Source organism: Stenella coeruleoalba, assembly GCF_951394435.1.
Source record: "Stenella coeruleoalba genome assembly, chromosome: 16".
NCBI classification, from domain to species: domain Eukaryota; kingdom Metazoa; phylum Chordata; class Mammalia; order Artiodactyla; family Delphinidae; genus Stenella; species Stenella coeruleoalba.
This window is the reverse complement of record NC_137162.1, coordinates 58,908,644-58,926,422: the sequence shown is the minus strand read 5'-3', so window position 1 is coordinate 58,926,422 and position 17,779 is coordinate 58,908,644. Positions and strand designations below refer to the sequence as shown.

The following is a 17,779-nucleotide window of genomic DNA, read 5'->3' as shown; positions in this document are numbered from 1 at the left end:
TATCTAAGCAGCAGCAGCTGTTAAGAGTAAATGAGCCTATTTTTCTTCGCGGCTTCGGAGTGGCTCTAAAGGTAATCAAAACCAACAGTTCTTAAAGGTTTATTAAAATAAAATCATTCCCAACGTAGCATCTTAAACTTATATTTTGATTCGCTCCCATTCTCTCTGCCCTTGCCTGTGTCAATCACCCTCTAATCCAGACTTTACCACCAGAAACTAGAGTCCATTTATCAGGCCTCTTTCCTGAGTGTTCCCGGCCCAGTACTGCCCCAAGACTTCAGAGCCCGGAGCCTACAAGAGTCAGCGTAGATTCACAAAAGAGTCCCAAAGACTCTCCTCCTAACCTGCACACGGGTCTGCACCAGCCGTGATCCGACCCCGGCATCAAGGCGACCCCGCCAAGAAAAGAAAAAGGTGCATGCTGGGGCGGGAGCGGGGGGTGGGGGGGTGGGAGAGGTTGTCGCCGAGTCTCGTCGAGCTCGTAGGGGTCACGCAGGGTCACGCACGGCGCTGCAGAGCCTGCCGGGAGCTCGGTGAGCAATGGCGACGCCCAGCCTCCGGGGTCGGTTAGCAAGGTTTGGAAACCCGCGGAAGCCCATACTGAAGCCTAACAAGCCCCTCATCCTAGCTAACCGTGTCGGGGAACGGCGCCGGGAGAAGGGCGGTGAGCAGTCGGAGCCGTGGAGGCCCCAGAGCGGAAGTCGGAGGAGTGCAGAGGGCTGCTGGGTGGGAGGGCCGGAAGGTAAGGGTCTCCTTGTGACTGAGGGTCCCCGCGTTCTGCTTCTCCAGAGGCGACTTGTATCACGGAGATGTCAGTAATGATGGCTTGCTGGAAGCAGAATGAATTCCGCGACGAAGCGTGCAAAAAAGAGATCCAGGACTTCTTCGATTGTGCTTCGAGGGCTGAGGTGACAGGAGACTCCTGGGGTGCCCTTTTGGGAGGAAAATGGGGGGCATACAGTAATGATTCTTACTGTCTCTTGCTAGGAGATAAGAAAGTCCCTCTCATTCTAAAAGGGCGAGGAAGTTTTTGGAAGCTACCTGAGTCACGCCAAAGTGGGGAAGGTTACCGTTTTGAAGGCATTGTGATCTTGAGCGATTTGTTTCACTGGTTTTAGCTTTACTTGGTGCAAAATGAGGTTAATATTAGTATCCACCTTACAGAATTTTGTGAGTGTCAAGTGAAGAGATGAATGGGAAAACCACTTTGTAAAGTTTAAATTGCTGTTCAAATAGACATTATTGTCTGAAGTAGAACTAAAGATAGTAAAGGACAGGTTGTTTGGTTTCCAGCCTAGACTTAATTGCCAGCTGGCATGGTAGCTTCAGACCATACAGTCATTCTTGGGTCCCAAGTTCTTTTGATGAAAGGGGACTGGGAAGATGACACCGATCTCCAGGCTGGTTAATACCTTAGTGTGATTTGGGGTGTTGTGAGAACTATTAGCTTAGGTCAGGGCCAACTTTGGAGCTATCATTTTAATTTTTGTTCTGTGTTTTCAGGCAGCCCGAAAAGTGAGATCAATCCAGGAGGACCTGGGAGAGTTGGGGAGTTTACCCTCCAAGAAATTGAATAAGTTGTTAAATAGGTTTCCTAACAAACCTCATGTCAGCTGAAAATGGAGAAGCATTTTCAATGACTGGACTATAGCTTCTGAGAACTATGCAGAGGCATTTTAGAGATGTTTGCACTGCCATGCTGTCTTTGAAGAGTAGGAGGCAAAACACTTTCTTTTACCCTTTGGAATCATTATGTGGGTGGAAATTATGCTTTATGTTGAAATAAAATCCTCTGAAGAGAACTTGGCCTTTTGTTGTGGATTAGGTACTCCCACCATAGTTGAACCTTGTGTCCTCCCCTACACTCTGGAAGGTCTTTGCTCCCTAATTTGCACCAGGTGCAGGACAAAAACCTTTGTCTTGTCCTGCATTTGAAGTCCTGTATACCATTTAATGCCCTTGCCTTTGGATGCATTAAGGATGTTGGAGTCTGTCTATATGCAGAGTTTTTTGCCATCATCTGTAAGTATTTAGCGACTACCTATTTTGTGCATAACCCCTGCAGGGTGCTGCGGGAATAATCAGAAGTTCACAAACTGATGACCCAAAGGTACTGCAGATGAATTTTATTTGGCCCACACAGTTAAAATTTTGTTTTTAAATTAGCTGGCCACATTCAAAAATAGGAAAAATGTCATAAAAAGCCCACTTTTTAGCTTTTCTTAAAAAAATCAAAAGATCTGGCAACTGTAGTTTCTTATTCCCACATGGAAATAAAGATAAATCAAGTAGAGCTGATTATCGTTTGTCTCCATTCTCCAGGGATCTGGCCACAGGACTCTCCCAAATGATGAGACTGAGACTTAATTGGCAATTATCTTCTTTGTGTATCACCTGTTCACTTCTCTCATTAAGTTATCCGCCTAGCTGCTGAAAGCATTTACTTTTGTGACCTCCTGATATTAGAACAGTTGTATAGCATTTTATGTATACTCTGCCCTTCCAGGCATAACTGAGTTAACCTTTTCTATGTACTTTACAGCACATACATCCCTTTAAATGTACAAAGGGATCATTGGGGGTTTTAAAGCTCCAGTGGGATAATTATTAAGATAAAGAAGGGGCCGTGCCTCCTTGACCCCCCCACAGTTACCTCTTTCTATAGTCCACATACCCCATTGGTGGAGCACTGGGCAGTTGCCTGGTTCTGCAAGCTGTTAGGAAGAAGCTCAGTGCTTAGGCATTTTGTACTAGCCTTGGAAGTTCTTAACCTACAGTCAATAGACTCCCAGTAAGAGGTCTGTGAATATGGATGAGAAAAAAATTTTATCTTTAACCACAACTTAAATTGAGCATTTCAGTTAGGGCGGTGGGAAACAAACCACAGTATTACTAGCAATACCTATGTGAAATCACAGTATCTCAATATTTAAATTCATCACTTCAATATTATGGTAGTTATTACACTTGATGCTGGATCTTATTTAAAGTATAAATAAAGAACTACTATGTTACAAATTTGTTTTATTAATATTTTGATAATTGTATTTCAACATAAAAGGTTTCCTTTGTAATTCTTTTGTTTACTTATAAACAATCTGAGAAGGGGGTCTAGGGGCTTCACCAGGCTGTTAAACGGCCCATGGCACAGAAAAAGGCTAGGAACCCCTGGACTCAAAGGCCCCACTGACAAACAGTGCAACTATCTCCTGAAATCAAACGCCTTCTTTTCCTGTTGCTTCGCCAATTAAACCCCATTAAAAAGTCTTCTGGAATGCAGGCTTCTGAACTACAATTCCCAGAAGGTGATGCGGCCCCGGGGCCTATCCGGAGTTAGGACAATAACCCCACCCAATGGTTCCTGTGTTTGTCTCTTGACAGCCTACAACTCCCGACATGCGTGGCGGCTGCTTATTTCTTCGGGACATTATGGACGCCGGGTTATTGCTGGGATCTGTAGTCGTTTCGTATACTTTTGGGGGTTGGCTTCCTCTTACGGTATCTGGGGGTGGGCTCGAGAAAAAAAAGCAGGAAATGTAGCAATTAAACAGGTTCCTTATATCCGCGCGTACCGGCTCGGGTTCCTGGGCGCGCGAGGGCGGAAGTGGTGGTGGCCGGCGCGGCCGGAAGTTCAGATCAGCTGATGGGGGAGGCGGCGCCGCAGCCGCCAAGAGGCCCCGGCTTCCGAGCGCTTCGTCCGGGCCTTGAATCTCGGAGACTGGCCACGATCCCCGTTCACACCTCGCAGTTGGGCAAGGCCCCGTCCCGTGTCTCTCCCAGGCCTGAGATCCTCGCCCGGCACGGCCGCCCTGAGCGCCCCGGCCACCCCCAGCCCCGGCTCGCCCCTCAGGCCCCGGGCCTCCCCACAGCCCCCGGCCGGCGGCCCAGGCCCCGGATCCGCGGGGGGGGACCCGGCCCCGGGGGGTGCGGGCCCCATGGAGCTGATGTTCGCGGAGTGGGAGGACGGAGAGCGCTTCTCTTTCGAGGATTCGGACCGCTTTGAGGAGGATTCGCTCTGTTCTTTCATTTCCGAGGCCGAGAGCCTCTGCCAGAACTGGCGGGGATGGCGCAAACAGTCAGCGGGGCCCAATTCCCCCACTGGCGGCGGTGGCGGAGGTGGCAGTGGCGGTACCAGAATGCGAGGTGAGGGTGAGCTGGAAGGAGGGGAGCGGGCAGGCCCTGCTCCGGCCTTGCTCGAGAGCTGTCCCTGCTCGGGAGCTGTCCCAAGCTGTCCCTGCTCGGGAGCTGTTCAGGACTCGCTTTTCCGGTCTTCCTGGGGCTGCCTTCTCCACACCTGCCTGCCTGCCTCTGTGTGTGTGTGTGTGTGTGTGTGTGTGTGTGTGTGTGTGTGTGTGTGTGTGTGTTGGAGTGATGGCTGGGAAATTCTGGGTTGGATAGGATTAAAGACAGAAAGTAGATCTTCTGTGGTTCATTTGCCGTAAGAGATGGGGTAAAGGAGAAGAATTCCCTCTTTGACTTGGGAGTACTTACCGAGTTCAGCCTGAGGCAGGCCAGAAAATAGAAAAGAATGTGGGTAGGGGGTGGATTGTGAAGAAGTGACCACTTGAGGTGTGTCACCCCATTGCAAAGTGTATTGGGAGCTTCTTGATTCAAGGTGATGATCTCTGATCCCCGTTGCACCAAGAAGGGATTCCACCCAGAGCAAAGTGGAGGTGAACTGGCCTACGAGAGGGGTGTCACATAGGTTTAGATCAGAGACTTGGTTCCTGGCCATACTGAACATCTGTCAGAAGCCAAGCCTGGGACCACTGTACTAAAGCCTTAGATTTCCTTCATCTGGGGCCTGGGGAAGAGTGTGCGTACTTGACTCTCGAGTCTCCTGAAACACTCTTCTTGCTTTTCACTTGAGTTTCTTTCATCCTTGGGTCTTTCTGATGAGTGCTGTGAAGAATTTTGCTTTTGTTAAAGAGGATGGAGAAGAGAGTGATAACAGAAGCCCCGCAGACTCAGGACTCACCACATTCTTGCCTTCTTCAAGGCACAGTTTGAGCTTCATTGGAAGTGGACTTTTTTCACCAGTTGAGGGGTTTAATTTGTGATTCTACTCTGGACATTCTAAGGTCCTGTTTTCAAAAGGCCCTGGAGAGATTTCCAGCACCCCTTAGGGACAGAGGGAAATTTACATGTGTCACTGTTTAGGAGTGGTAATATTTACCTTCATTTGGAGAGATAGCATATGCCCTGTACACACACACATCATAGGTAGTTTCGCTATGGGTCTTCTGTGAGCTCTTTGCTTCTTTCATATTTGCATGTGTGGGTAGGCTTAGAGCTCCCTCACTTTGAGGGAAGTAATTGAAGATGGTGGTGAAGATTTTCAACATATTGGTATCTTTATGAACAGGTTAAAATCTAGGAAAGCATGGCATTCCCCCCCTCCCCCGCCAAACCTACCCTTTTTCAGTTGCTCATTTATAAAATAAGAAGACTGACTTTTTATTTAGAAAGGTTCCTTTCAGCACCATTATTTTCTATATGTCTTGTAATCTGACTAGCAATTTGGTGAGATATGCAGTCTGTTGCGTTTCACTGCTTTTTGATTAAAACAGTGTGGGAGACTTTGAATGGTAGCTCCATCTTACTCCAGGTGAGTCCAGGAGTGGCAGCCAGGTTCCCTTGGGGTAACCTCTCCACCCCCAACCCACACCCCAGGGCATCCACTGTGGGAAGCCAGGGCTCAGGTGTGCCAAAGAAAGTGCAGACTGTCTCTTGCTTCTGGAGGTCCCTCTCAACTCTTCTGGGCTCTGACCTATCTTCCCTCCTTAGATGGAAGCATGGAGTCATTTAGAGGGATAGTAAAAAAAAAAAAGGGGATAGTAAAAAAGAAAGGGACAGTAAAAAAAAAAGCACTTAGAGAAGCGAATGCCAGGGGAGATATATACACAATGTAATATGAATCTCAAGTGCTAGGTATATGGGAAATTAGATGCCAAGCCAGGTGAGACTCATTACTTGCTAGGATCCTGGGACACACCTGTTTGGCTAGGAGTTTCTGGGATATCCCTGGTATCTTCTAGCAGGCTGTAGGCTGGGGATTGCTTAGCTCCCCTTCCCCAGATGGAGTCTTAAGGGTTAGTGTATCCTCACAGGAGGGTCCCTTGGTTTTTCATCCAGATGTCCTCTTTCCTTCATAGTGAAGGCGGGGAGGGGGGAGGGCGCATCAAGATGTGGCATTGGCATCGGTGCCAAGTAATCATGGCCCTTTTTGTTTCCCCTCCTCTTTCCCCTTACCTCAACCTTTGTTTCCAAAGATGGACTGGTGATCCCACTGGTGGAGCTGTCAGCAAAACAGGTGGCGTTTCATATCCCATTTGAAGTGGTGGAGAAAGTTTACCCCCCGGTGCCTGAGCAGCTCCAACTCCGAATTGCTTTTTGGAGCTTCCCTGAGAATGAAGAGGATATTCGGTGAGGCTAAAGGACTGACGGTGGGGAGTGGGGTCCTGATGTTCCACACCGTGCGCTGGGCTTCCTACGGAACAAAGGGCACCGTACTTGGGGCTGCGGTAAGGAGGCAGCCGGGGCAGGGAGTACCTGGGATTTTCCCCAGCACGATATGACACTGGGGAGTGCCCGGGGCATGGTGGTCTCTGACAGGGTCTGTGGAAGGGTATTTGCTGCATTGTGGCTATGTCTTCTTCTTCACTCCCAGACTGTATTCCTGCCTGGCCAACGGCAGTGCAGATGAGTTCCAGCGAGGGGATCAGCTATTCCGCATGAGGGCTGTGAAGGACCCCCTGCAGATTGGTAAGGGCCCCTCACCAATTGGTACTTCCTGCTCCTCCCACCCCCTGTGTTAAGAATTAAGGAACTACTGCAAGAAGCTGGAGCAGGTTGTCTGAAGAACTGCAGGGCCAGGGTCAAGGGCAGAGACCTGTGTCTTCGTGGCTCTCCCTGACCATACCTATGTTTCTCCCCAGGGTTCCACCTGAGTGCTACAGTGGTGCCACCTCAGATGGTCCCCCCCAAAGGGGCCTACAACGTGGCTGTGATGTTTGACCGCTGCCGGGTCACTTCCTGCAGCTGCACCTGTGGGGCTGGGGCCAAATGGTGCACCCACGTCGTGGCACTCTGTCTCTTCCGCATCCACAACGTGAGGCCCTCCCAATTTATCCTGGCCCTATTCTCCGCTCCACCCCCCCTTCTCTGCTGCATGCCTGGCCACAATGTGAGCCCCCTCTCCTCTCCTACTCTGCCTCTCTGTCCCCAGCTCCGATGTCAGCAAGCCTTTTCCCAGATTGTTTCATTTCTCTCGGTGTTCCCTTCAGGCTTCTGCAGTCTGCCTGCGGGCCCCAGTGTCAGAGTCCCTGTCTCGACTGCAGAGGGACCAGCTGCAGAAGTTTGCTCAGTACCTCATCAGTGAGCTCCCTCAGCAGGTGAGGGAGGTTGACACACCCTCTCTGACTAGTCCAGGGCTGCATATCAGCCTTCCTGTTAGGCCGAGGCCTCCTTGGGTCACTTCTGCCTTTGTGTCCCTTTCCCCCTCAGATCCTGCCCACAGCCCAGCGTCTCCTGGATGAACTCCTCTCCTCCCAGTCAACAGCCATCAATACAGTATGTGGAGCCCCGGGTGAGTGTGGTGAGAAAGAAGGGCAGCAGGAAGAAAGCAAGCTTGGGGGTGCAGAGCGCTACTTACTAAAGGCGAATCCAGGCTCCTACCTCTAGGTGACTGACTGCCTGTCACCCCCAGACCCCACAGCAGGGCCATCTGCCTCCGATCAGAGTACTTGGTATTTGGATGAATCAACACTCACTGACAACATCAAGAAGACACTGCACAAGTTCTGTGGCCCCTCCCCTGTGGTGTTCAGGTAAACAGGATCTCTTCATGCCTGTGTCTGTGGTGGGAGGGGCGCATCCCTCGGGCCATGGCCAGTTTCTTTGTTTTAGTAATGCATACCTCTCCCACTCCCCCCCTCACTCGTACACTGCCTGGCGCACACGACATGTTACTAGTGAAATCAGTGGGTGATGATAATTTTATGTAGTCACAGAGTGGTCTGTCCTTAGGTAGAGCAGGAGTTATTTTGCTTCCTTTCAGCGATTGGGAAACTGAGGCAGAGGGCGATTAAGAATTTTTGTCTGGGTCATACTTTTTCCCCTGTACTCTGTATTTTGACCCCTTTTGTGTCAAAGTCCTGTTGCTCTTTCACCTGCTTTATTCAGCCCCATCTTAGGGTCATCATTTTCCACTCTGCGACTTTCACAGTGATGTGAACTCCATGTATCTGTCTTCCACGGAGCCTCCGGCTGCTGCTGAATGGGCATGTCTGCTGCGCCCACTGAGGGGCCGCGAGCCAGAGGGAGTCTGGAACTTGCTTAGCATCGTGCGGGAGATGTTCAAGCGGAGGGACAGCAATGCTGCCCCCTTGTTGGAAATCCTCACCGACCAGTGCCTCACCTACGAACAGGTAATCCCGCAGAGCTGGGGAGGCCCGTGCTGGCTCATCCTCTCCCTCCCTTAACCGCACTCCCCTCTTGCTGACAGGGACACTGCGTGGGGCTCCTCTGTCTTCCTCTAAGTTGTTAGGTTCATCTCAGAGTCCTCTTTGTTTCCAGATAACAGGCTGGTGGTACAGCGTGCGCACCTCAGCCTCACACAGCAGCGCCAGTGGGCACACAGGCCGCAGCAACGGGCAGTCAGAGGTGGCGGCCCACGCATGCGCCAGCATGTGTGACGAGATGGTCACACTGTGGAGGCTGGCTGTGCTGGACCCTGCGCTCAGCCCCCAGCGGTGAGTCTCCCCCGAGGCTCACCACCGCCGGGAGATGGGGCCAGCCCTGGACAGACCGAGCCCTCATCTCCTGTACATAGACACACGTACCATTTTTCTAGTCCTAGGGAAATGGGAGGTGCTGAGCATTAGGGTTTCCAGTGATTTATGAGTTCTTTTCCTGAGAGGCTTTCTTCCATCCCTCCTCTAAATAACCCACTTTCCCAAATCCCTGAGTATTCGAGTGATGTCTATGGGGCTGGCTCAAGAAGCACTTCCTGGGGTCCTTCCCTGTGCCCCGCTTCTGGGGAATACCATCTCCCCGTTTCCTCCTGTCCCTGCTCGGCGCAGTGTAGGCCCCACAAGCCCTCCTGGCCCCCACTTTGTTCCCACAGGCGCCGGGAGCTGTGTGTGCAGCTGCGCCAGTGGCAACTGAAGGTGATTGAGAACGTGAAGCGGGGACAGCACAAGAAGACCCTGGAGCGGCTCTTCCCCGGCTTCCGGCCGGCAGTGGAGGCCTGCTACTTCAACTGGGAAGAGGCCTACCCCCTTCCCGGTGTCACCTACAGTGCCACTGACAGGAAGCTGGCCCTGTGCTGGGCCCGAGCCCTGCCCCCTCGGCCAGGTGCCTCCCGATCTGGGGGCCTGGAAGAATCCCGGGAGCGGCCCCGCCCTCTTCCTGCCGAGCCAGCTGTGCGGCCCAAGGAGCCTGGGGCCAAGCGCAAGGGATTGGGTGAGGGGGTCCTCTCATCGCAGCGGGGTCCCCGCCGCCTCTCGGCTGAGGGGGGAGATAAGGCTCTGCATAAGATGGGTCCAGGTGGGGGCAAAGCCAAAGCATTGGGGGGGGCTGGCAGTGGGGGCAAGGGGTCAGCAGGCAGCGGGAGCAAGCGACGGCTGAGCAGTGAAGACAGCTCCCTGGAGCCGGATCTGGCTGAGATGAGCCTGGATGATAGCAGCCTGGCCCTGGGTGCAGAGGCCAGCACCTTTGGTGGATTCCCGGAGAGCCCACCACCCTGCCCTCACCCTGGTGCCTCCCGAGGCCCTTCTACCTTCCTTCCTGAACCTCCAGATACTTACGAAGAAGATGGTGGCGTGTACTTCTCAGAAGGGCCTGAGCCTTCCACAGCCTCTGCTGGCCCCCCTGGCCTACTGCCCAGGGAGCTTTGTACCCGGGACGACCTCGCTTCCACAGATGAGAGTGGCAATGGGCTCCCTAAAACCAAAGAGGCAGCCCCTGCGGTTGGAGAGGAGGAGGATGACTACCAGGCGTATTATCTGAATGCCCAGGATGGCGCTGGGGGCGAGGAAGAGAAGGCTGAGGGCGGGGCTGGGGAGGAACACGACCTGTTTGCAGGACTGAAGCCACTGGAACAGGAGAGCCGCATGGAGGTGAGGGGGCTTGGAGGGGACTCTGAGGGTGCCTCTTAGCCATAGCTGGGAGAGGGACCGCCTGCCTCTGGTTGCGAGTGACAGGACTGTTGTGTGACTGTTAGAATCCTGCAGCAGGCTCCTAACTGGCCTCGCTGCCTGCAGTCCATTCTCTTCTCTCCATGTTGATCTTCCTGGAATGTATAATTTTGTCACTCTGCTGCTTAAAACTCTTCAGTGGTTTCCCATTACCCTTAGGGTGAAGATGAAGGTCCTTGGCATGACCTATGAGGCTTCACTTGTTCTGAACTTTGTCTGCTTCTCCAGCCTCATCTAGCTACTATGTCAGTTATACTACACTCAGTTGAGCCGTTCCTGTAGCTTGCCATGCTCTCTCTTACATACATAGTTTTGTACGGATTGGCCTTTCTCTCTGGAATATTCTTCCCTCATCTTACCTGGTTAGCCCCTGTTTCTTCTTCAGGCCTCAGAGATCTTAGAGATCATGTCCTCTAGGAGGTCTTCCCTGAGACTGCCCCTCTGCCCCAAGTCCCATTGAGGTATCCTGCTCATCGGCTCCCCTCTGGACCTTTCCCAGTAGTAGCCAGCTTCACACCTGTTTGTGTGTTTATGTGTCTGTTTCTCTAATGGGCTGTGAGTCTCTGTGGTATACCCAGGACTAGCATAGGGCCCAGTGTATAGCAAGTGCTCATGGGATATTTGCTGCATGAGTGAGTATGGTGTCCTGCAACATGTTTGGTGCCCATGTCCTCTTTCCAGATATTATTTGCCTGTGCTGAGGCCTTGCATGCGCACGGCTATAGCAGTGAGGCCTCCCGCCTCACCGTGGAGCTTGCCCAGGACTTGCTAGCCAACCCACCTGACCTCAAGGTAGAGCCGCCCCCTGCCAAGGTGAGAGAGAACCCCCCCTCCCTCTCCAGTTACCCATAACCCTCTCCCACGCCCCACCCCAGGCTAGAGTCTCCTCCCTCCACCAAGGCGAGTCAGACTCATCTGCCTGCCTCCTTGTGCTTCCCTCTTTAGGGCAAGAAGAACAAGGTTTCTACAAGCCGTCAGACCTGGGTGGCTACCAACACCCTGACCAAGGCGGCCTTCCTGTTAACAGTGCTAAGTGAGCGCCCAGAGCACCACAACCTGGCCTTCCGAGTGGGCATGTTTGCCTTGGAGCTACAGCGGCCCCCAGCTTCCACCAAGGCCTTGGAGGTCAGAAGTTCTATCTGAATCTTGCACTGCCATCTCCTCAGAGACTCACACCGTGATCTCCATTGGGGTGATTGAGGTCTTAGTTCCTCCCTATGCCCTCAGGTGAAGCTGGCATATCAGGAGTCTGAGGTGGCCACCCTGCTCAAGAAGATTCCTCTGGGTCCGAGTGAGATGAGTACTGTGCGCTGCCGGGCAGAGGAGCTTCGGGAGGGGACACTCTGTGATTATCGGCCTGTTTTGCCTCTCATGTTGGCCAGTTTCATCTTTGATGTTCTCTGTACTCCAGGTATGATGCCTGACACTACAGAAAGTGGGGAACTGGGGCAGGGGTAGCTTTCTCTAAAGAGAAACCAAGAGCCCCAAGGCTCTGAATCGCCTGTAAGAAGCATCGGGCAGCTTCATGGAAGGATCTGGAATGATGAGTGTCTTGGGTTTCTTCCCTTTTCATTCTGTCCCATGGTACTTCTGTCTTCTTAACTTACCCCAAATTTTATCCAGTGGTTTCTCCCACGGGTTCCCGGCCCCCAAGTCGCAACTGGAACAACGAGATGCCTGGGGATGAGGAGCTGGGATTTGAAGCAGCAGTTGCTGCCTTGGGTGAGTCTGTCAGTGTCTTGAGCACATCTGTGAGCTAAGCCTGGCCCAGGCCTTGAAGTGCATGAGACATGAGCCCTCTTCTGAAGGGGCTCTATGGTAAGGGGAAAGCCAGCATGACGTGTATGTGCCATGACACATAGTGCCTACGAGACTGAAGAATTGAGGGCAAAAACGTGGACTATGAATGTTCGGTGTTATAAGGACAGCAAAACAGGACTCTAGGGAAAGGCCTGAGGAAGGGGATAGAGTATGGAATATGGGTTAAAAGATCAGTTAAGTTCTAGGTAGGGGGACAAAACACTGTGAGTAAAGACACAGGGGCAATCAAGTCTTATTGAGTGGGGAGCCCAACTTCCCTGAAGTGATGGATATGTTGGGGTGATAGAGAAGGCCAAATTATGAAGGTCTTAAAAAGCAGACCAGAGCTTAGGCCGGATGTATTAGGCAGTGGGCGCCTTCCATAGGGAAGGTGGGTTGGACCAGGAGAACTCCTTACTTCACATGCTAGTGGCTGGGGAGCCCTGGCCTGTTTACCCTTGGCTGTCTTTCAAGTTATGGCCACTCACAAACCCCATGAGCGCCTCTTTCTCACAGGCATGAAGACAACAGTGAGTGAAGCGGAGCATCCCCTGCTATGTGAAGGCACACGTCGGGAGAAGGGTGACCTGGCCCTGGCACTAATGATCACTTACAAAGACGACCAGGCCAAACTCAAAAAGGTAAGGGATTGAGGTACTGGGATTTCGACAGGCAGAGAGAGCAAATTTTATCACCTTTCTCAGGGGTTTCTAGTATAATGGAAGGGCTATTCTACCTACAGGAGATACCGGGGGAATCTTGGGAACACCTCGTAAAGAACGTGAGAGACCAGTGGTTCTTATAGGAATGCTTGGGCTTGGGGTGGAAGAAGAGAAACTGGGGGCATAAAGTCGTTCATTCATTCATTTATTTCAATATATATTGAATATCAATATACTTAGTCCTGTGGTAAATGTTATAGGGGATACCAAGATATGTAAGCCAGCCCCTGTCTTCCAGCAGGTTCTCCTGTGGTTAGAACTGGGAAAGTCTTCCTGAGGAGGAAGTATTAAGCTGTTTCAAGGAGAAAGAAAAGTAATAGAAGTCAGGAGATAAAGGGCATCCAGTCACCGCTTCTCTGTCTTTCAGATCTTAGACAAACTCTTGGACCGAGAGAGCCAGACGCATAAACCACAGACACTGAGTTCGTTCTACTCATCTAGCCGCCCGGCCACAGCCAGCCAGAGGTCTCCTTCAAAGCATGGGGGCCCATCTGCTCCAGGGGCCCTGCAACCTCTGACCTCAGGCTCTGCAGGGCCTGCTCAGCCAGGGAGTGTGGCAGGGGCTGGGCCAGGCCCCACTGAGGGCTTCACAGAGAAGAATGTGCCTGGTGAGGTGGGGGCACTGGGCAGGGGGGATGTGTGGTATGGAGCTGTGTTGGGCCCCCCTTTCCCAGGCTGATCCCAATGTCCTGTCTTCCCTACGCAGAGAGTTCCCCACATTCCCCCTGTGAGGGTCTCCCATCTGAGGCAGCTTTGACCCCAAGACCAGAGGGAAAGGTCCCCAGCCGCTTGGCACTTGGCAGCCGTGGAGGCTACAATGGACGGGGCTGGGGCTCACCAGGGCGGCCTAAGAAGAAGCACACAGGTAACAACCCATGGGATGACATGGAGGGAAGGAGATTCCTGAAGGTTGGAGTCTGAATTCTGGAGCTTCTGACTTCTGAGACTGTCTTGTCTTGGGGGGGGTTAGGCATGGCCAGCATTGACAGCAGTGCCCCTGAAACAACGTCGGATAGCTCCCCAACCTTAAGCCGGAGGCCACTTCGAGGGGGCTGGGCCCCTACCTCCTGGGGCCGAGGACAGGACAGTGACAGCATTAGCAGCTCTTCCTCAGACTCCCTTGGCTCCTCGTCCTCCAGTGGAAGTCGCCGGGCCAGTGCCAGTGGAGGGGCCCGGGCGAAGACAGTTGAAGTTGGCAGGTCAGTGGGAAAAAACATCCTTGTCTTCTGACCTGGCCCACCCCGAGAGCCACATCCCTAGTGTAATCCAACTGTTGTCTCCGTCAGCATCCTCACTTACCCTGGTCTTTTCCAACCTACCTGGACACCCACCTCAGAGAAACCCCAATCCCTGTCCCTACCCCATTGCCCCTTCAGGTACAAGGGCCGCCGTCCTGAGAGTCATGCCCCCCATGTACCCAATCAGCCGTCAGAGGCAGCTGCACACTTCTACTTCGAGCTGGCGAAGACGGTGCTGATCAAGGCAGGGGGCAACAGCAGCACTTCCATTTTCACACATCCATCTTCCTCAGGGGGCCACCAGGGTCCTCACCGTAACCTGCACCTTTGCGCCTTCGAGATTGGGCTTTATGCCCTTGGCCTGCACAACTTTGTTTCTCCCAACTGGCTCTCACGTACTTACTCTTCCCACGTTTCCTGGATTACAGGTAAATCCAGCATCTTGATTTGGGTATGGGAAGGGGATTAATCGATGATGATAAGTCATATCCTTGTGGAGTTACTGACCTGATAGGAGAGATGCCATTCCCATTCCCATTGCCCGTGCTAACCCCACTCTGCTTTTCTCTCCTTTTCCTGAAGGCCAGGCAATGGAGATTGGCAGCGCAGCCCTGACTATACTGGTAGAATGCTGGGATGGGCACCTGACACCCCCTGAGGTTGCATCCCTGGCTGACAGGGCATCACGGGCACGAGACTCCAATATGGTGAGGGCAGCGGCGGAACTAGCCCTAAGCTGCCTGCCTCATGCCCATGCGTTGAACCCCAATGAGATCCAGCGGGCCCTGGTGCAGTGCAAGGAGCAGGTATTTTTACAGGCAATTGCGGACCTGCTTTGGGGCATCTGGGCAGGGAGGTTGGGTCCAGCTCCTGATTCCCATATCCTGGAGTTCACAAACTATCCAGTTGGTCCTCTCATGGTGACACTTGACATAGTAATGTGCTTTCACATCTATTACATCCTTTACCTTACAACTCTGAGAACAGATTATTCATATTTCATAGGTAAGGAGATGTGGCCTGTAGTCTAGGGACCAAGATGATCACCGGGATGGAGTCCTTAGGGGAAGCCTCAGGGAGATGATGGGACTTGGCTGGGAGTAGCTAAATTAGTTTGGAACTGGGACTGGTCAACAAGTATTTGTTCATTGTGTGAAGCACTCACTGCTCTGACACTGACTCTGGGCACTGGCCCTGACCTTAGATGCCTCCCCAGGAACCAGCCAACTCTGAGGGAGACATTGGAATGTCATCTAGAACTGTCCCTGAGTAAAGCCCTTCCCCCTCAACCCTCTTTGCCCCTCCCTTCCAGGATAACCTGATGTTGGAGAAGGCCTGCATGGCAGTGGAAGAGGCGGCTAAGGGTGGGGGCGTATACCCCGAAGTGTTGTTTGAGGTTGCTCACCAGTGGTTCTGGCTATATGAGCAAACAGCAGGTGGCTCATCCACAGCCCGTGAAGGGGCTACAAGCTGTAGTGCCAGTGGGATCAGGGCAGCTGGGGAGGCTGGGCGGGGGCTGCCTGAGGGCAGGGGGGTCCCAGGGACTGAGCCGGTTACAGTGGCGGCGGCGGCAGCAGCAGTGACAGCAGCCACAGTGGTGCCAGTCATCTCGGTGGGGTCCAGTTTATATCCGGGTCCAGGACTGGGGCATGGTCATTCCCCTGGCCTGCACCCCTACACTGCTCTACAGCCCCACCTGCCCTGCAGCCCTCAATACCTCACCCACCCAGCTCACCCCGCCCACCCCATGCCTCATATGCCCCGGCCTGCCGTCTTCCCTGTGCCCAGCTCTGCATACCCACAGGTGAGTATGCAATGTTCTACTGGAGATTGGGCATGTGGGAGCACATTGGGAGTTCACGGGGGGTTGGAGTGGGGTACTCCGGGAGGATAACAGGGCTGTCCAAGAGTCCTGGTGAGGTGGCGGGAGTCGGGGGACCCAGCCCAACTAAGATAAGAAATGCAGGATACCCAGCTGTGGGATGAACGGGGAAGAGCTACATCCTAATATAATTTGGAATCTTCCTTTTTTTCTTCCCGCCTCGAGGGTGTGCATCCTGCATTCCTGGGGGCTCAGTACCCTTACTCGGTGACTCCCCCCTCACTTGCCGCCACTGCTGTGTCTTTCCCCGTCCCTTCCATGGCACCCATCACAGTACATCCCTACCACACAGAGCCAGGGCTCCCACTGCCCACCAGTGTGGCCTGTGAGTTGTGGGGACAGGGAACAGGTGAATGGAGGGGAGGCACACCGGGCAGGGGAGGAGGGGAGGGAATCCTCTCTGTCCCTCTCTGGGCTCTGAGTTCCTCATGTGGCTTTCATCCCACCCTCAGTGAGCAGTGTCCATCCAGCTTCCACGTTTCCGGCCATCCAGGGTGCCTCACTGCCTGCCCTGCCCACACAGCCCAGCCCTCTGGTGAGCGGGGGTTTTCCACCACCTGAGGAGGAGACTCACAGTCAGCCTGTCAACCCGCACAGCCTACACCACCTGCACGCCGCCTACCGTGTCGGTGAGAGGAGGGCCCTTCCTGTGCCCCCACCTGCAGCCAGAGACTCTTCCATGACCCCCCCCCCACCATACCTCTTAATTGGTTTACCGTGGGGTCAGGTACGAGGCTGAGGTAGAGGGTGGAGGACACACCCTCACCACGTGCCCACCTTTTTCTCCCAGGGATGCTGGCACTGGAGATGCTGGGTCGCCGGGCACACAATGATCACCCCAACAACTTCTCCCGCTCCCCCCCCTACACTGATGATGTCAAATGGTTGCTGGGGCTGGCAGCAAAGCTGGGTAACACCTCCCCTCCCCAGGACCATTGTCCGCCCTCACCTGCTCCCCCCACCTTCCCATCCCAGACCTCCTTCCTAGCTCTTGCTCAGAGTTGAGGCCTTGGTCGGGTATGTGTGCGTGCGCGAGGGGCGGGGGGCTACCTCAGCTCCTGGGGTGGAGGGAGGCTCTCTGCCAGGCCAGAGCTGAGAGATTAAAGTTGGGTCCCTAGGGCAGAGGTGGCCACCCCCGTCTCATGCCCCTCCCCCTGCCCCCCAGGAGTGAACTACGTGCACCAGTTCTGTGTGGGGGCAGCCAAGGGGGTGCTGAGCCCGTTTGTGCTGCAGGAGATCGTCATGGAGACGCTGCAGCGGCTGAGCCCCGCTCATGCCCACAACCACCTGCGTGCCCCGGCCTTCCACCAACTGGTGCAGCGCTGCCAGCAGGCATACATGCAGGTGATAACCCAGGAAGTATGGAGCAGGGTGGAACACCTCCTGGGCAGGCAGGGAACAGATCACCCAGCACGCCAGGGCGGAGGGGCCTGGTTCTGTGCTTAGTGGCTTATCCTCCCCACGTCTTCCAGTACATCCACCACCGCTTGATTCACCTGACCCCTGCCGACTACGACGACTTTGTGAACGCGATCCGCAGTGCTCGCAGCGCCTTCTGCCTGACACCCATGGGCATGATGCAGTTCAACGACATCCTGCAGAATCTCAAGCGCAGCAAACAGACCAAGGAGCTGTGGCAGCGGGTCTCACTCGAGATGACCACCTTCTCCCCCTGAGTCTGGCCCCCCTAGGGCCCTATACAGGGACACAGGCCTGTGGCTATGGGGACCCCTCACAAAGGGGGAACGAATCTTGGCTGGACAGATCATCCCCACTCAGTTCCCTGGTAGCCCAGACTGGCAGCTGTTCTTGGGGCCAAGATGTCTCAGACCCTAGAAGCCTAGGGTTGGGGGAGACAGCCCTGTCTGGGAGGGGGCGTTGGGTGGCCTCTGGTATTTATTTGGCATTTATAAATATATAAACTTCTTTTTTACTCTC

General features: G+C 53.6%; 2 protein-coding genes across 6 annotated transcripts; both read left to right on the top strand.

The window, feature by feature from the left end:
- The first annotated feature begins 523 nt into the window (after positions 1–523).
- CHCHD1 (coiled-coil-helix-coiled-coil-helix domain containing 1) lies at positions 524–1,876 on the top strand. The gene is made up of 3 exons (XM_079900281.1): positions 524–664; positions 790–908; positions 1,504–1,876. Exons 1-3 carry the CDS (start codon positions 541–543, stop codon positions 1,615–1,617), a joined length of 357 nt encoding a protein of 118 aa, XP_079756407.1. The 5' UTR covers positions 524–540; the 3' UTR covers positions 1,618–1,876.
- Positions 1,877–3,191: 1,315 nt separating this feature from the next.
- ZSWIM8 (zinc finger SWIM-type containing 8) lies at positions 3,192–17,774 on the top strand. Of its 5 annotated transcripts, none has more exons than XM_079901051.1 (26): positions 3,192–4,143; positions 6,273–6,426; positions 6,671–6,765; positions 6,939–7,111; positions 7,287–7,394; positions 7,507–7,588; positions 7,709–7,829; positions 8,228–8,429; positions 8,578–8,753; positions 9,128–10,121; positions 10,881–11,012; positions 11,145–11,324; positions 11,427–11,610; positions 11,823–11,921; positions 12,516–12,640; positions 13,089–13,329; positions 13,428–13,586; positions 13,692–13,920; positions 14,098–14,387; positions 14,542–14,765; positions 15,272–15,763; positions 16,007–16,190; positions 16,294–16,470; positions 16,632–16,751; positions 17,075–17,185; positions 17,314–17,774. In XM_079901051.1, the coding sequence occupies exons 1-26, from the start codon at positions 3,936–3,938 to the stop codon at positions 17,760–17,762; spliced, it is 5,709 nt and encodes a 1,902-aa protein (XP_079757177.1). In that variant the 5' UTR covers positions 3,192–3,935; the 3' UTR covers positions 17,763–17,774. The 5 variants fall into 5 exon arrangements, with proteins under 5 accessions (XP_079757177.1, XP_079757178.1, XP_079757180.1 ...); XM_079901052.1 differs by having other exon boundaries at positions 3,636–4,143; positions 16,007–16,166; XM_079901054.1 differs by having other exon boundaries at positions 3,636–4,143; positions 16,007–16,166; positions 17,007–17,185; positions 17,314–17,653.
- The last annotated feature ends 5 nt before the right edge of the window (positions 17,775–17,779 follow it).